Genomic DNA, 15,656 nt, shown 5'->3' with positions numbered 1-15,656 from the left:
CGCCACCATAAACCATGCTGTTATGATAGTCTGATAGTTTCCCGCCTCTCTCTCAATGCGAATCGGCCTGTACCGGTTTTAATGCTTTTAGCGACTGTGCAACCGGCGTACAACAGAGAAATAACCTTCCTGTTCGGTGAAAGCCTAATACATACGTTTGGATCGGTTCTGCAGAAAATCGTTGTCGAACGCTTGGAGGCAAGGTGTATAAGCAGACTAATAGCGTGCTTGTATTCGATGCACGGCTGTATGTGGCGCACCCGGTTCCCATAGGATCATGCATTTCATTTTGACATTCAGTAGCAGCATGCATAGGGCACTTCCGTAGTGATGATCACTTTGCTGGGTTCCTATAAGATTCTGTACTCGATACCCTTTACATTTAGCGGTAGTGTACATTGTGAACATATCCTGGGACCCATGGATTGCCATATACATCTTGTAACTAAGACGCTTTCTTGAAACAGTGCCTCGATGGCCCCGGGCTGATAGGCGCTTAAATACAAAAATAAATAAATCATTTCTTTTAGAATAAATGGGCATTTACATAAGGAGGTAATTGATTTGATATTGACCCAGTATCTGTAACTCTGATCAGGCGATGCAATAGATTAGAATTTATTATGAGCAGTAATGTTGCGTTTGGTCATTTCAAATTACACTTTACTTGATATTCATTTGGCTTGGCTCTTTTCAAGGTGTTAATACCCATTTATTTCATTTCAAAGCCACCCAAGTATGATCTCTTTAGATCAGAACATGTACATGAAGCAGCTTGTGTCATTTTTTTCAGGTAGCACGATTTTGTATTTTGAAAAGGATTCACCTTTATTGAAAATGTGTATACACAATAAAACATTATAGAAATAGTAAAGTGGTTTACACTCAATTCTCGAATGACCGGCCTCAGCCATGAGAAGTTTCTTGGTATCTCATTTGTATTTGTGTTTTCCAGCTTGAAATGTTTCTCCCTCAAAATATTTTATTTTTGCGTGACATTTTGCTTAATTGGAGGCTGAAATGTTCGCTGCTCCACAATTTGCAGAATTTGTGGCCAAAACAAAAATGTCAAGAAAACTAATTTTATGTGGGCAAATAACAGCTAGTTGCTCTGTAGCCAAAATTGGCGAAGTGGCCAGTATTTGTCAAAAATTTGGTAATTTCCTCTGGGACCGATTTTCTGCCATATACCCCCAACCCTAATGAAGAGGTATTGGAACACACTGCTTATCTTCATGGTTAAACGTGTCCCCTTTGGGCATGTACCAAGGGAAGGCCACAGCCAATTAAAGCTCTTCCAAATCACTTCCAGCTATCACCCCCTCCTCCGGGGACAGAGGGATTTTAACAGCCCCACCAGTTTGAGCCTAGAAAGGCCTGACACAAGTGAGGCCCTTTACACCCCAGACAAGGAACCCAGAGTTACCTGTGTGAATGAATCTCTCCACCTTCAATGGCTGTGTCCACTTCATGCAGTGGTCTCAGGCATGTATAATCGGTGCATTTTATGTTTTTGCTTTATTGTGCATTTTTTAAGCACCTTAATTATTATAACAATAAAACATTACAATACATAAATGTGCTTTTTTTTAAAAAGGAAAAAGGAGACGTTAATACACAAAGGTAAAAAATACATCTAGCGGCACAGAGTAACAAAGGATTCCAGTTCTATGATAAAATTATGATCCTTTGGCTAGCAGAGAGAGATGCATCAATTATGGCAATTTTAACAAAATTCCTAACGCTATCAGCCAACTTTGAGAGATGTAAACAACCATTTGTTGCTGCTGTGATCATTAGTGATTCAGTAACATTTACAGAGCTCTAAAATTACTCCAATTCTATGCGACTATCCCAGCTTACAAATGCTCCATAGCTCTTACTATATTGGGTCCTCAGATTCGGGCATGCAATTAATAGATGGCGACTGGTTTCCACATTTTTGGGGCATAATCGACAAGTGCGAACTTCCCGAGGAAGACCCCTCCAGGCCCTGTGATATTCCTTCGTAGCTAATATGTTTAAGTGTACTTTTAAATGAAGCGTTTCAGGTCCCTGCAGCGCCGTGTTTTTTTTTTTTTTTGGTTATGTCCTGGGGGTGTCTGGGAAGAAGGTTTGTGAGAATACTCCTATCCCTTTTTGTGAAAGGTATTAGTTATTATTTACCCTATGCCAACTCTTCGTTTGTCTCTTAATGGTTTGTTCTACAACACAGCTATGTAGCAGCGAGGTAGAGAAATGTAAGCGGTCAAGATGTCTCACTCCGTCCAGCCACCCTCTTATACAAATCTGTTCACTTGGCCATCTTTTTTCCAATTAATTGCATAAGAGTATTGGTATTGACATATGGTGACACAAATGTGCAGTACAGCATTGTGCACTGCACATATCACGAAGAAAGGAGTGATATAGGCCACTCAGTGCTGGGACGGAAGCGGCAACAAGGATGATTGAAGGCAATATTAAATTAATAAAAACGTTCCCAGTCATCCCACATATTTCAAGGGGATAGCTTCCAGGCCGTAGAGTAGGCTAGGAATTATACACACAATAGATCACAAGAGTCCCTTCCACATTGTATCCACAGTGCCTGTTAATGTAACCTTTCACCGCCAACCACTTTCTCCATATTTTTGGCATGATAATGTTACCGTAGTATTCTGCTGGTGGTTGATGTTTTATTGGAAAACCAAGGTACTGGTACTATTTTACAATGTCTAGGTTGCGATAGTTGAGCTTTCATCGAAATGCTGGTTTAGATTGTGTTTTTCCAGCCAAATACAGAATCTTTGTTTTAGATTAGTTTATGATCATGTTATTTTCTTTTGCGTACTGGGCCCATGCGTCCAGCGGTCTCTGGAGACCAATCGGCGTGGTGCCAAATAGGATTGTGTCATCTGTACATGTCCTACTTAAAACTGCTTTCACATTGATTTTAAGGGGGGGGTGGGGGGGGGGGGGGGGGGGAGTAGCGTGCCACACAATTTATTGTCTAGGTCAGCTACATAAAGAAGAGGCGCCACAACGCACCCTTGTTTTAAATCCTAGATTGGTTGGAACATTTTTGCTGAGATTACCCTTCAAATTTTGGCAGACTATCAAAAAACTGCATACGGACACCACAGTGACAAAGTACAACAATTGCGCATCTATACCACATTTTTCCAATTTACCCCAGAGCCTTGACAGATCAACCAGGTGAAAGGCCTTATTGAATTCCACAAATCAACAAAACAGATTGTGTTTTTGTCCATCAAGGGCATCAGTCATAAGGTAATGTGTGGTACAGATGTTACTGGTGCTGCTGCAAGTCTTCCTAAAGCCTGTCTGAGAGTATCCCAGGATGCCCTTCTCTTCCACCCACTTGATAAGCCATCTAATCAGTATTGTGGCGTAGATCTTCTGGGTGGCATCGAGCACGGCCAGGAGATGGTAATTGGTAGTGTCAGATCTGTGGCCATTTTAAAAACCAGTACAAGCACGGAGCGATGGCAGCTGCTCCACATATAAGCTTAGCAGTATTCTTGCCCAAAGTTGGGGATTTGCTTTAAACAAGATTTTGGGATTCCATCCGGACCATGGGCCCTAGAGGCTTTTAGATCATTAATATTATTTTCTATTTCCTCTAGCTCCAGGTGAAGTGACCTATTATTTGAATGTAGTTGGACTTCTTTTCTATTCCTGGCTGTATCCCCCCTTGTTAGTGTAAAGCTCAATGACGTGATCAATCCAAGCTGATTCGGGTATTGGATTGAGATCAATGGCCATAGGGGCTTTTTGACAATCGTTGAAGTGGGACCAGAATTTGCGATTGTCATGTGTTTTCAATAAGGTTGATACGGCTTGCCAATTGGCGCTCAATAAGGAGCTTTTGTGCAATTTTACCCAGTTATGTCGGGTTGCAAGAAATACCAAGAGAGCCACCTTCTGCAAAATTGTTTTAGCAGGGTCTAAACGAATGGCAGCTCCATCTTTACGTAGCTGTAGTTTCAGATTACGTATGATGGCATCAAACAAGGCCTTTGTTATGTGGCCTTTTTTCTGATTCTTACTTGTAAGTTGCAGACAATGTGTTTGTCTTCTGATGCTTCTCAATCCCAGAGCATCTGTTGTGTGTTGTCTTTGTTCGACTTGAAGCAGATTTGTCTGAAGAAAGTGATTAATGTCGTTTATTTTCCCCTGGGACCATCTTATGCAGTTACCAGAAGTACTGATTTCAATGTTAGCACACACGGAAACCAACTTTCTATCAGAGGGCATTTCGGTGGCCATTGACCATGCCAACATTGTGTGGTCGCTCAGTGTGGTCATTGTGCTAGTCACTCTGCCACACAGGGTCATTGTTGCAGTGTCAGCAGCAATGTAGTCGATAAATTATCGGGTTTGGCAGTTAGTCCATGTGTACCACGGCAATTAGTGCATTAGCTAAAAGACAGGCCAACGTTCTGCAGTGCCCGCCTGGCAGGAAGAAGCATTCGGCAAAAGCCAGGCTTGTTCCTAGTCGGTGAAGGTCGATACACCTTTGATAGCGGTAAAAAAATCCTTGAGTCACCGGAAAAGAGCCGAGATCGAAGACATTTACGCAGTCCCTCCTGGTCATGCATTATACTGAAAGTTGGAGTGTAACTCTCCCATCATAGGAGCAGTCTGGTTATGGTGACTGCTGGAACTAATGTGAAGAATTGGTTCGTTCGTTGAATGTGGGCAAATCAAAAACACCCCACGCCCCAAATCAACGTGTAAACAGGTGAAGCAGCACGACTATCTGGGTTTGAGATTTCATGAAATGGGACCATTGGGTGTTCCATTTTAAAAGCTTCTATTACCTTGTGGAAATTGGGCAGAGGCATTTTGTCTTTTTACGCAAGGTACGGAGGTGGAGCCATCGCCCCTGCTTCAGATCTCTTCCAAAAACAGGTTCTTCCCGCAACGCTTTATGGAGCCGATCTTGGGGGTCATGGTGACATTTCAGTTTTTAAAAAACTATTGATGCTGCCAGCTAGTGCTCCTACAGCTTTGGTCTACCTAGAACTGGATTTTACCTCAGCTTTCTCTCGGATATGTAATCTGTCAGCCTTTTTTTGGGCCAGAATCAGGAAACAACACGATTTGGAAACTCATAGGGCGGCATTGTCATCTTTACTGGATTTGGAAGGCAACAAACGTGCTAAGTGGGCCTGGCATGTCAAGGCATTCTGCCAAGACCAAGGCGCCACAGGGTTAGGGGAGAATACAAATGTATCTGGAATAACACAGGTATAGCCCATGAAAGCTAACAAAGCTGAGGAGCAGGGAGGCTCTGGTACTAGATGCTGCAAAACTGAAATTGGCTTGGAATATTTGGAGGCTCCGATACGGTTTGGTTTTAAGGAATACCTTGATATTGTGACCCTTGCTTTTGAAAGGTCCCAATACTTAAGATTCAGACTGGGTATATTGCAGGTTTTCACTAAAAATGGCGTCCTGCCAACTCAAGAGAATACCCTTTATGTAGGGCTTCCGAAGAAACAATGTCATTTTCTATTGATCTGTCCCAAACTAATGAATTTGAGAAGAATCTACCCAGACGGATCACAGGGGTGATGTCACTGCTGTGAATTATTTTCCTCAATGTTTTGAATGACTGTTAAATACCCGAGACAGAGCCATGCAAATCTATGCTCTGTCTCGGGTATTTAACAGTCATTCAAAACATTGAGATAGATAGATATATATATCTATCTAATTAATGGCCAGAGTGGGCGCAGCTGCGAGAGTTCTCTTCAAACCACATTGGCTATAACTTACAATTTATATTTTACTTGAACAAATTGCTTCTATATTTAAGATGTTTTAATGAGCGTAGTTGCACATTTGAGATCTAATTGTAATCAGCGAATGCAGATTCTTCTTAAAATGCAACAGTTTTATTCTTTTTAAAATATTTATTTTATTTATAAATGTATATACTGCCAAAATGCCTGCAGGCATCAGGGCGCTTACATGGAGACTCAGACTGGTACGAGTAGGAAAATACAGCTGCCCATCTAAAATGTTGCTTCCTAAATGAGACATTCATCTAAATAGGCTAGTTTTCAGTGCTTTGCGGAACGTATTGAAGTTCAGCCCAGACTGTCAAAAGTACAGATATAATGGGTGCTCACAAATCTGCAGTTGCAAAGCTATTGCTTTCATTAGGTTTTTAGCTTAAGCTTAGACCAAAGGAAAGTATACTGTGCTGGAATTCCCAGGGAATGTCAGACCGGACCGTGGTGCGCTTCCCCAAGACTGCAAGCACCCCCAACTCCTAGGAAATTCTCAGGAAGAGGGGACCCCCCTAACCGCCCCGCAAGAACCGTACCAGGCCCTGAAGACTGTCATGAAATGCCTCAACGGATGCCGAGGACTCATCGTCCTGGGTGTCATCTTTCCTGTCATCACTTCCCTGCCCCATATTCTCAGGCTCAGGGAAATCCGGGCCATGGGACACAGGTCTCGTACACGGGAGCATACAGTCTGTGCCGGTAGCCATGCTGGATCTAGCCGAGGAACAGCTCTTGGAAGTGGCAATCGACTATCCCTTACTCCCCTCCCCCCTGGGGTAGAAGAGGATGAGCCGCATTGTCCGTGTGAAGACAGTCTGGTAGGGCCCCTGAGCCTGGGAGCCAGTAGCCTAGAAGGCCTCAGGTCTGTCCGGAAGAGCCCCTGGGCCCTCGGGTTGGGAGACGGTAGCCTTAGAGGACTCAGGCCGGTTGGAACCTCAATGCAAGGAAACCCAATCCGTGGAAGGAGTCATCCGCTGTGGAGCCATGCTGAACAGAGGGCCTACACCTTGTCTTGACGAGAGGTCCCAGAGACAAGGTCCTTAAGTGGAATGGAGAAGTGTGGAAGATCTCTCTCCACCATGACAAACTATTCTTCAATGCCCTGTGACCGAGAGCGCCGGAGCGTTCCCACTCCAGAGACCATGCCCCAAACTTTTTACTTCCAAAGGTTCCGGTACCATCCCCATGTTGGGGGACGCCACGTACGAGTATGAGGTGTGATATTTTGTTATGCATCTATTTACCGTTTACGAGGTGTCCATTTAAGAAGTGGGCTTAGTGTTATAGGGCATTCCTTCTACCCCGACACCGAGAAAGTGATGATCTGCTGTGTCTTATAGTGGGTTGATCAGTGTTAAAGAGTTGCACGTTAAGCATTGTAAACACCATCTTCATCTAGATATGCTGACGTTCAGGATTCCTAATTATGGTATGTGCAAAGTATACATCCCTCGTGCTGCAATTCGTGATCTTACCTTTTGGCGAGACACAGCAACGAATGGAAAGGTTTCCACACAATTCTCATGTGGACTTTTTGCACTACCCCCAACCACAGTGCAGTGACACGAACAGAATTTTTTGTCTTTCTAACATTTCTATGTGATGTTACAATGTTGAATTGTTTATAGGTATACTACAATATGTGATTTCTTTGACAAACCACGATTGAGATCGAGCTTGTCTTACACACACAAATTGCCAGTTGTGCCAAAAAATGTTTCGGCTTTGTGTGTTGTAAATATTCGTTGTCTGTATTTTCGGTCAAGTACCGTGTGATGTCATATCTCTAAAAAGTCTATTTTATGTTGACTTACACGACTCTAAATACATAAAAAAAACAAGATTGGTTTAAAAAAAAAAACAAACCCGAAAAAGTGTTTCTTTTCTTTATATATGCAGAGGGTGATAAGGAATAGGAGTATATTCTGAGCATATTTTATTTTTGGACCTATTCAACTGTGATCTTTGTTTCCGACTTTTTGCACCTTACACGAATACCACCAATGGAATCGCTACCAGATATTTTAAGATGGCCATTAAAATGACACCCATGACTACTTTGTTCGTACCAATTAATTGCAGCATTTTTAACACTAAAACCATTTTGGCAAGAAAGCTGGTTCTCAAAATTACACGACCCTTTCCTGAAAAACAGCATGCTGTGTTCATTGGATTGAGTGAAAGACATTATCATTTGCAGTAACCCTCAAGGAATCGCATTAACTCCTTAAAGCGAATACAAAAAGATGACCAAAAAGTTGGTTAGTAAAAATAAAGTGAACAAGATGGTTCTAAAAACGCCACTTTTAGAGTTGGGATAGTCTTTCAAAAGTTTGCTTTCATTAAAGCACGCTTTTGATAACATCTAGCTGCGTTTCCTTAACAGGTTAGCGGTCTAAAGAGACACTACACCACGCTTCTGCTGTTGATATACCTTCCAAGAGTTAGAGTCGCTAATGTGCGAGAGCTTCGTGCTTTACAAAAAATGCCTTTTCCTCAATAATTGAGACAGAACCACTCCCTCGCCCGCCCCTCTGTGCCTGGCAGGGCTTACGCCACAATTATTAAAGAAAAGGCAAGGCTGTTAAAAGGCCAGGCTTTTTTTTCCCCACAGCCTAAAGCTCTCGCTCATGCAGTAGCAACGGATTTTTCGAAAAACAGGAGTGATCAGGAGGTTTAGAGCTATAAACAATGCACTAGGCAGGGATTACCCTCCAGACAAAAAAAATGCACTGTTACACTTGATTCGAAAATAGCCGATTGCCATTAGAACCATGCGTGTAATACACGGCCAACAAATGTTCTTCATCATAAATTCACCCTTTCCTGCAAATCCCACCTTCAACGCAAACACTTTGAATGTACCTTTCTTTTCAATGGCCTCCAACAATTTGATGAGGACTGCTGGTGCATTCTCCTGAGGCAGAAACTGCTCCGAAATATCAGGCAGGGCAAAAACTGAAAGGAAAAACCATATGTATGTCAACATCATCATCATTCAAATACAGCTGCATTCCAAGTACACACAAATTGCATTTAATACCCAACTTCTGGTGAACAGTGGTCGCCTCTGAAAGGTTTAAGCAACTCCGGAGCCCTGCGCTACGTGCCTACTTATAAGTAGGTGCTTTGCCACTTGTTCAAAAGCTACATAATATCATATCCACACTTGAACGCATGAGGGCGCTAAATCCACATACACGGCAAGCACCGGTGCATAGGAATCGTGTTCGCGAATTCCAAGAAATGCCATTAGGAGTCTTGATGAACCTACAGTCAACGGAAAGCATTTATCAATACAATTACTTAAAGCAAGGTAAGGAGGACTTTCTATGAATAATAAGAAAGAGGACTCGGGCACCTCTGCTATTGATTCTAAAGGAAGGCTTTCTCGCACATGGATTTCAAATGACTTTTGGTGCTCTCGACCCCACCGAGCCGCATTCCGCTGGCCAGCCCTGCACGAATATGATATGCTCTGGAAAGGGAACCTTTCACCTTGCGTTATGGCAAACCAACACATGCACCGGCATCCTCGCTGAGCATCCTCATTATAAAGACATGCCTCACAGTGCCTTTCCAACACCTCAACTGCATGGGTGTTTGAACCCCTCTAAAAACCTGGAATGTCGGTGCAAAGGGCTGGAGTCCAGTCACTTAAAAAAAAAAAAAATACTACTTTACACCCCCCTCCCACCCCCGTGCTCGTCCCGCTTTCGAGCCCACATCACCAAAAATGATTAACCATTGACGATCTGATGCAGATCATGGTGTTCGACAAAAGCCTGTAGTGCAAAATTACTAGCAATTTTGGCATACACACATTACACATTTCAGAGAACACTCATCGGAAATCTTGTCACAACGATCCTGGTGAACGTATTTTGTTCAGACTCGTCGAGAGTACCTAGCAATGTTTGGTGTATTCAACACAAGGCTACCGTAATTTTAAGCTGTGCCAGGGAAATGTTCTAGCTTGCCTCATTGATAAACGTTTAGTGGCCTGAACATGTGACTAGGATGATAAAGACAAGCAATGCCTTTAGCAACGATGATCATTACAAAGCGCTCCCCAGCTAATGGCATGGATTACGTCGTGTGCGAAGCATTTGTAGGGCGATTATGCTGCCATACTGGTGGCAGTGGCGTCTCAAGAGAGGTACCAGATGCAGCAGCCGCCCCTTCCATAATGTCAGGCACACTGCGGTGTGATAAAGTGAGAAGCAACACATTGTGACGTGTTCCTGAAATGTGTGCATACTGCACTTCACGAGAGCTGCAGTATGACATTTCCATCATAAGACCTACACAAGCATACCATCAAAAAAATAAAAAAATAAATAAACACCTCTTGCATAAAGACTTCCTCCTTCCACATTTATGTTGGCTTTCTCCAATGTGCCATTTTGGAAAAGGTGTAGCTGGAGTGTGGGATGGGTCTTTATACAGGAAAGACAGACTGACTGTTCCAGACCCAAAGTTCATCTAGCGTTCGCTTGGTTTGTTTAGTTGCTGTGGCCCGTAATCTTGCCCCTGCCGAAAGACACCACGTTTTGATATTACTGTGGCCTAGAATTGATATGACCCAGCTAGCATTTTAGATCACATTTGTATGTATCGCCCTACATTCCAGATGCCTCCTGCTTTTAAGCACTGTAACAATAGGTATTGCTACCAAACGTAATGATACTCCATCTGTCCACCTTTGTAGGGTGCATTTAGCCCTGCAGAGATTTTAACTTGGAAAGTGCAGGCTGGCACCTGTCAAGAGTTAGCATTTACGTCACTGAGCTATTCACCTGACCTACAGTATGTTTTCTGACCAACTGTGCAGTTAAAAACACAAAAAAGCTGTCCACCATCCCCATCTGTGCCCTATCCCCTACATATTACAAACAATAACATGATCATATTTTAATAAGTATGCCATGACAACCCCCTTCTGCTTATAAGCACTGGCAATATGTGCTACATTAATATGAAATATAACCCCAGAGTCGAGGCATTACCAAAACCTATCGGCGTGTACATTTAGGGAGCAACAAATGACAATAGCGTTGCAGGTTAAATACTCACTGCTGCCATCTGTGTGATCTACAGGTTCGAATCCTGGCAAGGTCACTAAGCCTTTAATCCTTTCGTGGTTTCTAAAAGTCTGCCATTTAACAGATTCTAATAAATGTCTACATGTTAGCATCAAAAGTTCCAAGCAAAGACTCAGAACAACGTCCGTCTTACATTAGTGTCCCTTTCGGCGGGACTGCTGCGACTCATTTTCAGACAGGCCTGGGTGCAAGCATTTCGGCGCTACCTTGCGATTTGTACACGTCTCATTGTTATTGTGGCATGCATGCGTTAAACTAAATGAGACTGGGTTAGGAATGGATTGGAAGTGAGAGGATAGCTTACTGGAAGAAACAATCAGCATGGCACCTTATTTTACGTAGTCCCTTCCTTGGAATAGATGGTATGCGTGGCATCGTGGGCGTCTGTGCATGCTGACCTCAAGCAGCCGGTGTGAGCTGTATATCAACTGATCTCCACTTAAAAGCCCAGGCGTTTTCTTCACGCTTTAACACATGTGCATTCTGCTGTTCTAAATGAATGTATATGGTATTATTCATATATAACTAAATAGTGCACATCCAGACTCAGCAGGTTTGGGTTTCATTATGTGTGCTATTGGACTCGTGCATTTGCCCCTGGACGTTTGCCTGTGGCCCCTCCGCACCCGCGGTTTGAAATTGAGGGGAGCTACTTCGCTCCTGAAATTGGAAGTTATTCTGCATACACCTGCAGCGAAACTTCGTGATGGGCGTGCACAGCAGTACAGCAAGTATTACACACACACCTTCAACAGTTCAAGTTCCATATTGCTGTAGTGCAAGTAACCTTACGTCAATGCATTTTTGCACCACGACAAAAGTTTCTCTGGAGCAAAAACGCATTGAAAATGTTTTTTGCACTGGGACAATTTAACCAACTAATGGCACTTGCACTGCTGCAAAGATTCTGTAATACCACCCTAAATGTTTCAGAAACATTTACCACCCCAAATGGTCCACGTGCTGGTCGAGATTGCTGCTAGGAATCCATTAGCATTCTACGCAGCCATGCTTCCAGGAAGGCTGCTGGGCAACAATGTCAGATTTCGCCATGCGACACAATCACAGGAGATGCAGACTACCTGCAGGGAAAAGGGCTACTTCTATACCCCCAGTTACACTTCAATGTTTTAAATGAGCGACATCTCTTCACGCCTGGTGCAAACTAGGATACACGTTCCACCTTAGGAAACAGGACAGCAGTCCATAAGTCAAGGGGAGCGATGAATGACGTCCTTCACGCACACCACAAGCGGCCAGGAAACGGGCGCAGCTCAGCAGGAAAACGAGCCTTCCTGTTCCAAGGGTCAGCCGGCGCAAATGAGGAAGTACTGCGGCCACCGGCGTGAAGCGGAGGCAGTGGGCACCAATCAGCGCGCGAGCACGCAGGTATATGGGCTAAACGCGGGCGCAAGTACCTGCTCTCGGGACGCATTTTTGTTTTGATGCGTGCTGGAAGGCGGCGTAGAGTTTTGGAGCACCAAGTCCACCTTTTAGAATTTTGGACACTTTACACATCCTTTTGCTACAATCCAGGATCAGTTGTTCACCCAAAGTGATCATTTCGCCAAGAAATCCAGGGTCTGCAAAAGAAAGCGGCAGCAGTCGGCCCTTTGGCGGTCAGCGTTCTGTTCCGAGACGTGCGCACCGTCTCGTAGCGAAGCCCCCAATGATGCCAGAGAATTGAGGCAGCAATTCAAGCAGCTCTATTTTTACTCCCGACAGCGCCATCCAATCGGTAGGCGCCGGGCATCAGGACTCCGTCCAATCTGAAGGTTCCGCTCCCCTAGCAGCAGACGGGCCTGGGCGGCCACTAGGCAACAGCAACATGTGGGGACAGCAGCATACCTTACTCTGACATGCTGCCAACATAGCTCCAGCGTGCAAGATGAAACCGGCGCACAGCTGCACCTTTCCGAGGAGACACTTCTCGGTAGAAAGAGATATTTTAGACTAAGTACCTGGCAACATCAAATGGAAATTTAAATAAGATATCGGGTTCAAAGCCACCAAAAGGTATGAAAGGTGGAAAAAAGAGCGACAATCCATGTAAAGCTCACATACGAAAACTAAGAATAACCGTTAATGACGCAAGTCACCGGATTCCCCATGAAAAATCCGTCAATCACGTGCTCATCTGTCGCACCCTTTCATTATTACAATCATTAAAACATCGAGTACTAATTTATAAAGATAGCGCTACTATTCTTTAACCTGCAACACACATGCATGACTCTAGGTGGTTTGCTGAACATGCGCATTAAGAAGCATTGTCATTCAAGGGCACCCAGGAACTCATTCCAAAGGTTTTTTGGAGCCTGCGCGAGGCCCATTCCCAGTCAGAGGCTGCAGGCTATCCCTGCCGTCAAGTTTGTGCACTGTCCAATTCCCGAGATTTCATGCTGCCGCCTTTCCAAGCCTGTGCACTACCATGAGCTTTTGTGCGGTTAACCTTGTCCATGTGCTTGCAGCCCGACGTATGACGTTAAAATGTAACCCAAGTTTGGAGGTATGCCTTTTTGCTACTAAAATGTTGAATGGTTAAAATATGTTTAAAGAACAAGTTACTCATTGAAAACTGTACTCCTTAGTCCATAGTCCCCTTTCTTCCACGCTTCAGGTGTGGATGGGACCAACATTTTTCATTTACACCTTATTTTTTGTGCTTGTATTATTTGTATCATCAGTCCCCCTTCCGTCATAAGTCAGAGGTCCGAAAGTAACAGTAACCTAGAGGGAGGAGGAATCTGAGCCCAGGCGAACACAACTTCTGTATGATCAACTGGCCAAACCAATATCTGCCGTGGAGCAGACATCCATACAGTACTGTTTGCAAAAAGCGGACAGTCATCCAAGTTGCTTCTTTGTTGGGGACATCCAACAACATAACAAAGACACAGTTTGGGCCCTTGGCCTGTACAGGGGTCCTCCTCCAGCTACGTTTTGCCCATGACCACTCTCCAGTGTGCAATATACCACTCAAAAGGCAATAGTAGCTTTACATGCATGCTCGTCCTGCGAGGACCCACCATACATTCCCAGGCATAGTTTTAGTACTTTCATGGCATCCAAATTGCAGAGCACCATTTCAGTTTCTTCTGTGGGGTTTAAAAAAAAGGTGCTGGTAAAAGACAGATGGGTTTCTAAAAAATGTTCCTTGTGAAAAACAGTGAAGGGCATAGAAGTCTTCTTGAAACCCTACCCACTTCTGCATGCAGAAGAAAAAAGTTGTGTTCCTAGACACCAGCTTTATGCCTGATGTGGCCCTGGGCTCCAAAGTATTCTAAGCCAGGGTGGTTAAGACCACGCTTATGTCCCAAGTGCAGCGTAGAGAACCTAGGGAGGGTAAAGACGTAAAGACTCCTTCAAAATATTCCTTTACTACCAGAACAACACAAAATACTAGAGAAGTCATGTAATTTTACAAAACACCAGTAGCAGAATCTTGTACAAATATTCTTGTGTTGGGACCTCCTTAGGCCTTATTTAGCAGCCTCAGTGGTCGAGACGGTTTCTGCTGAAAGACTCAGATGAGACAAGATTAGCTGTTCAGGAACCAGGTTACTAATCTCAGCAAATTACACCAGATTCTGCTCCCAGCAGGAGATCAATGCCCTTTTTAGAAAGGCAAGTAGAGCGGGGCAGCCACTTTGCCAGATTCGTCAGATCGAAAACCAGAACTTGAATAGCCAATAGAGGGCAATCAAAATCGAGACAGCTGCAATTTCCGAATGGTTCTGTGCAAGAGATCCAGAACAGGGAAGGCATAGATGTGCTAGTCATCCCATGAGAGCTCCACAGCATGCTCCAAAGACCTAGAACTCCTGCCTAGCCAGGAGGCGGAAAGGGAGCATTTACAGTGAATGTGTAATGCAAACAAGGCCACTCTGGGATCCCCACCCACTCCGGAATAAGGGAGGAGAATAATTCCCGGTCAATGATTTTACTGTGCGGTAACACCGATCACATCTACATTCCTCGTTTAGGCCTTTAAAGCTGAAGAATGCTGTGCTGAAGAGCCATCTCCTAGATATTGAATTGCTACGAGGGGGAACCTCTGAAATGGTGTTTTCGGGGCATATCATTTCCTTATATCTTTATGGATGTCTCTATGGGAATATGTTCAACTGATTTAATGCCAGAATATTTTGGTTGCTTTCTCCTAAACTAACAGTTTCTCTTTCCAGTAGACTCGCTTCTATTGCATCTCAAAATGACTGTTTGCTCTTGACAATGCTTGTTTCATGCCCAGGTCAGGTTTCCTTGCAATGAGTGAAAGCGATTGAATAACACTCGCTTGCACTTTTTTGTGCCAAGGACTTTTGTAGACACGTGGTATAAACCAGCAGGGTTCAAAATTGCAGGGTGCTGCAACCTCTTTAGCTCCTGCTTCTAGCCTAGGAGAGACTGGTTAGCTTGAAACCAAGTGCTACAAATGCCGCCCAGGCCAAATGGTTTCTTGCACACATGTAGCATTAGGGAAATTTTATCAAGAAGAATTAGGACACATCCAGTACTGATTTAAACAAAGGCACGTGTGTGAAGTGACATGAGGTCGTGCTATGAAAGGCGGGATTGATCAACTCCTTTCGACAGGAGCACTTAGGCGGAAATGTTATGCGACTAGTTTGGTGGTCATCTGTATCTACTACATAATATAGGTTTGAATGGCTAAATGGAATGGGATGCCCTTTCCCACTATACAGACATTGGAGTTTCAATTCCAGAGTTTCTTGTTCGGTTACAC

General features: G+C 43.9%; 1 protein-coding gene across 2 annotated transcripts in view; it reads right to left on the bottom strand.

Annotated features, from left to right (window-relative positions):
* The window catches only part of PIK3R1 (phosphoinositide-3-kinase regulatory subunit 1), a 157,075-nt gene that overhangs the window by 30,701 nt on the left and 110,718 nt on the right, over positions 1-15,656 (bottom strand). Inside the window, exons 1-2 of one of the 2 annotated variants that reach the window (XM_069627387.1) lie at positions 12,328-12,565; positions 8,670-8,762 (exon numbers count right to left, since the gene is read on the bottom strand). In XM_069627387.1, the coding sequence (XP_069483488.1) occupies positions 8,670-8,762; positions 12,328-12,472 (238 nt within the window). In that variant the 5' untranslated portion in view covers positions 12,473-12,565. Of the gene's footprint in view, positions 1-8,669; positions 8,763-12,327; positions 12,566-15,656 lie in introns of those variants that run through there. The other variant, XM_069627386.1, reaches the window with a different exon arrangement.

The sequence above is a fragment of the Ambystoma mexicanum genome, chromosome 6p (assembly GCF_040938575.1).
Source record: "Ambystoma mexicanum isolate Mex_15411 chromosome 6p, UKY_AmexF1_1, whole genome shotgun sequence".
Classification (NCBI taxonomy): domain Eukaryota; kingdom Metazoa; phylum Chordata; class Amphibia; order Caudata; family Ambystomatidae; genus Ambystoma; species Ambystoma mexicanum.
The sequence above is the reverse complement of the archived record's forward strand: the minus strand, read 5'-3'. Positions and strand labels throughout refer to the sequence as shown.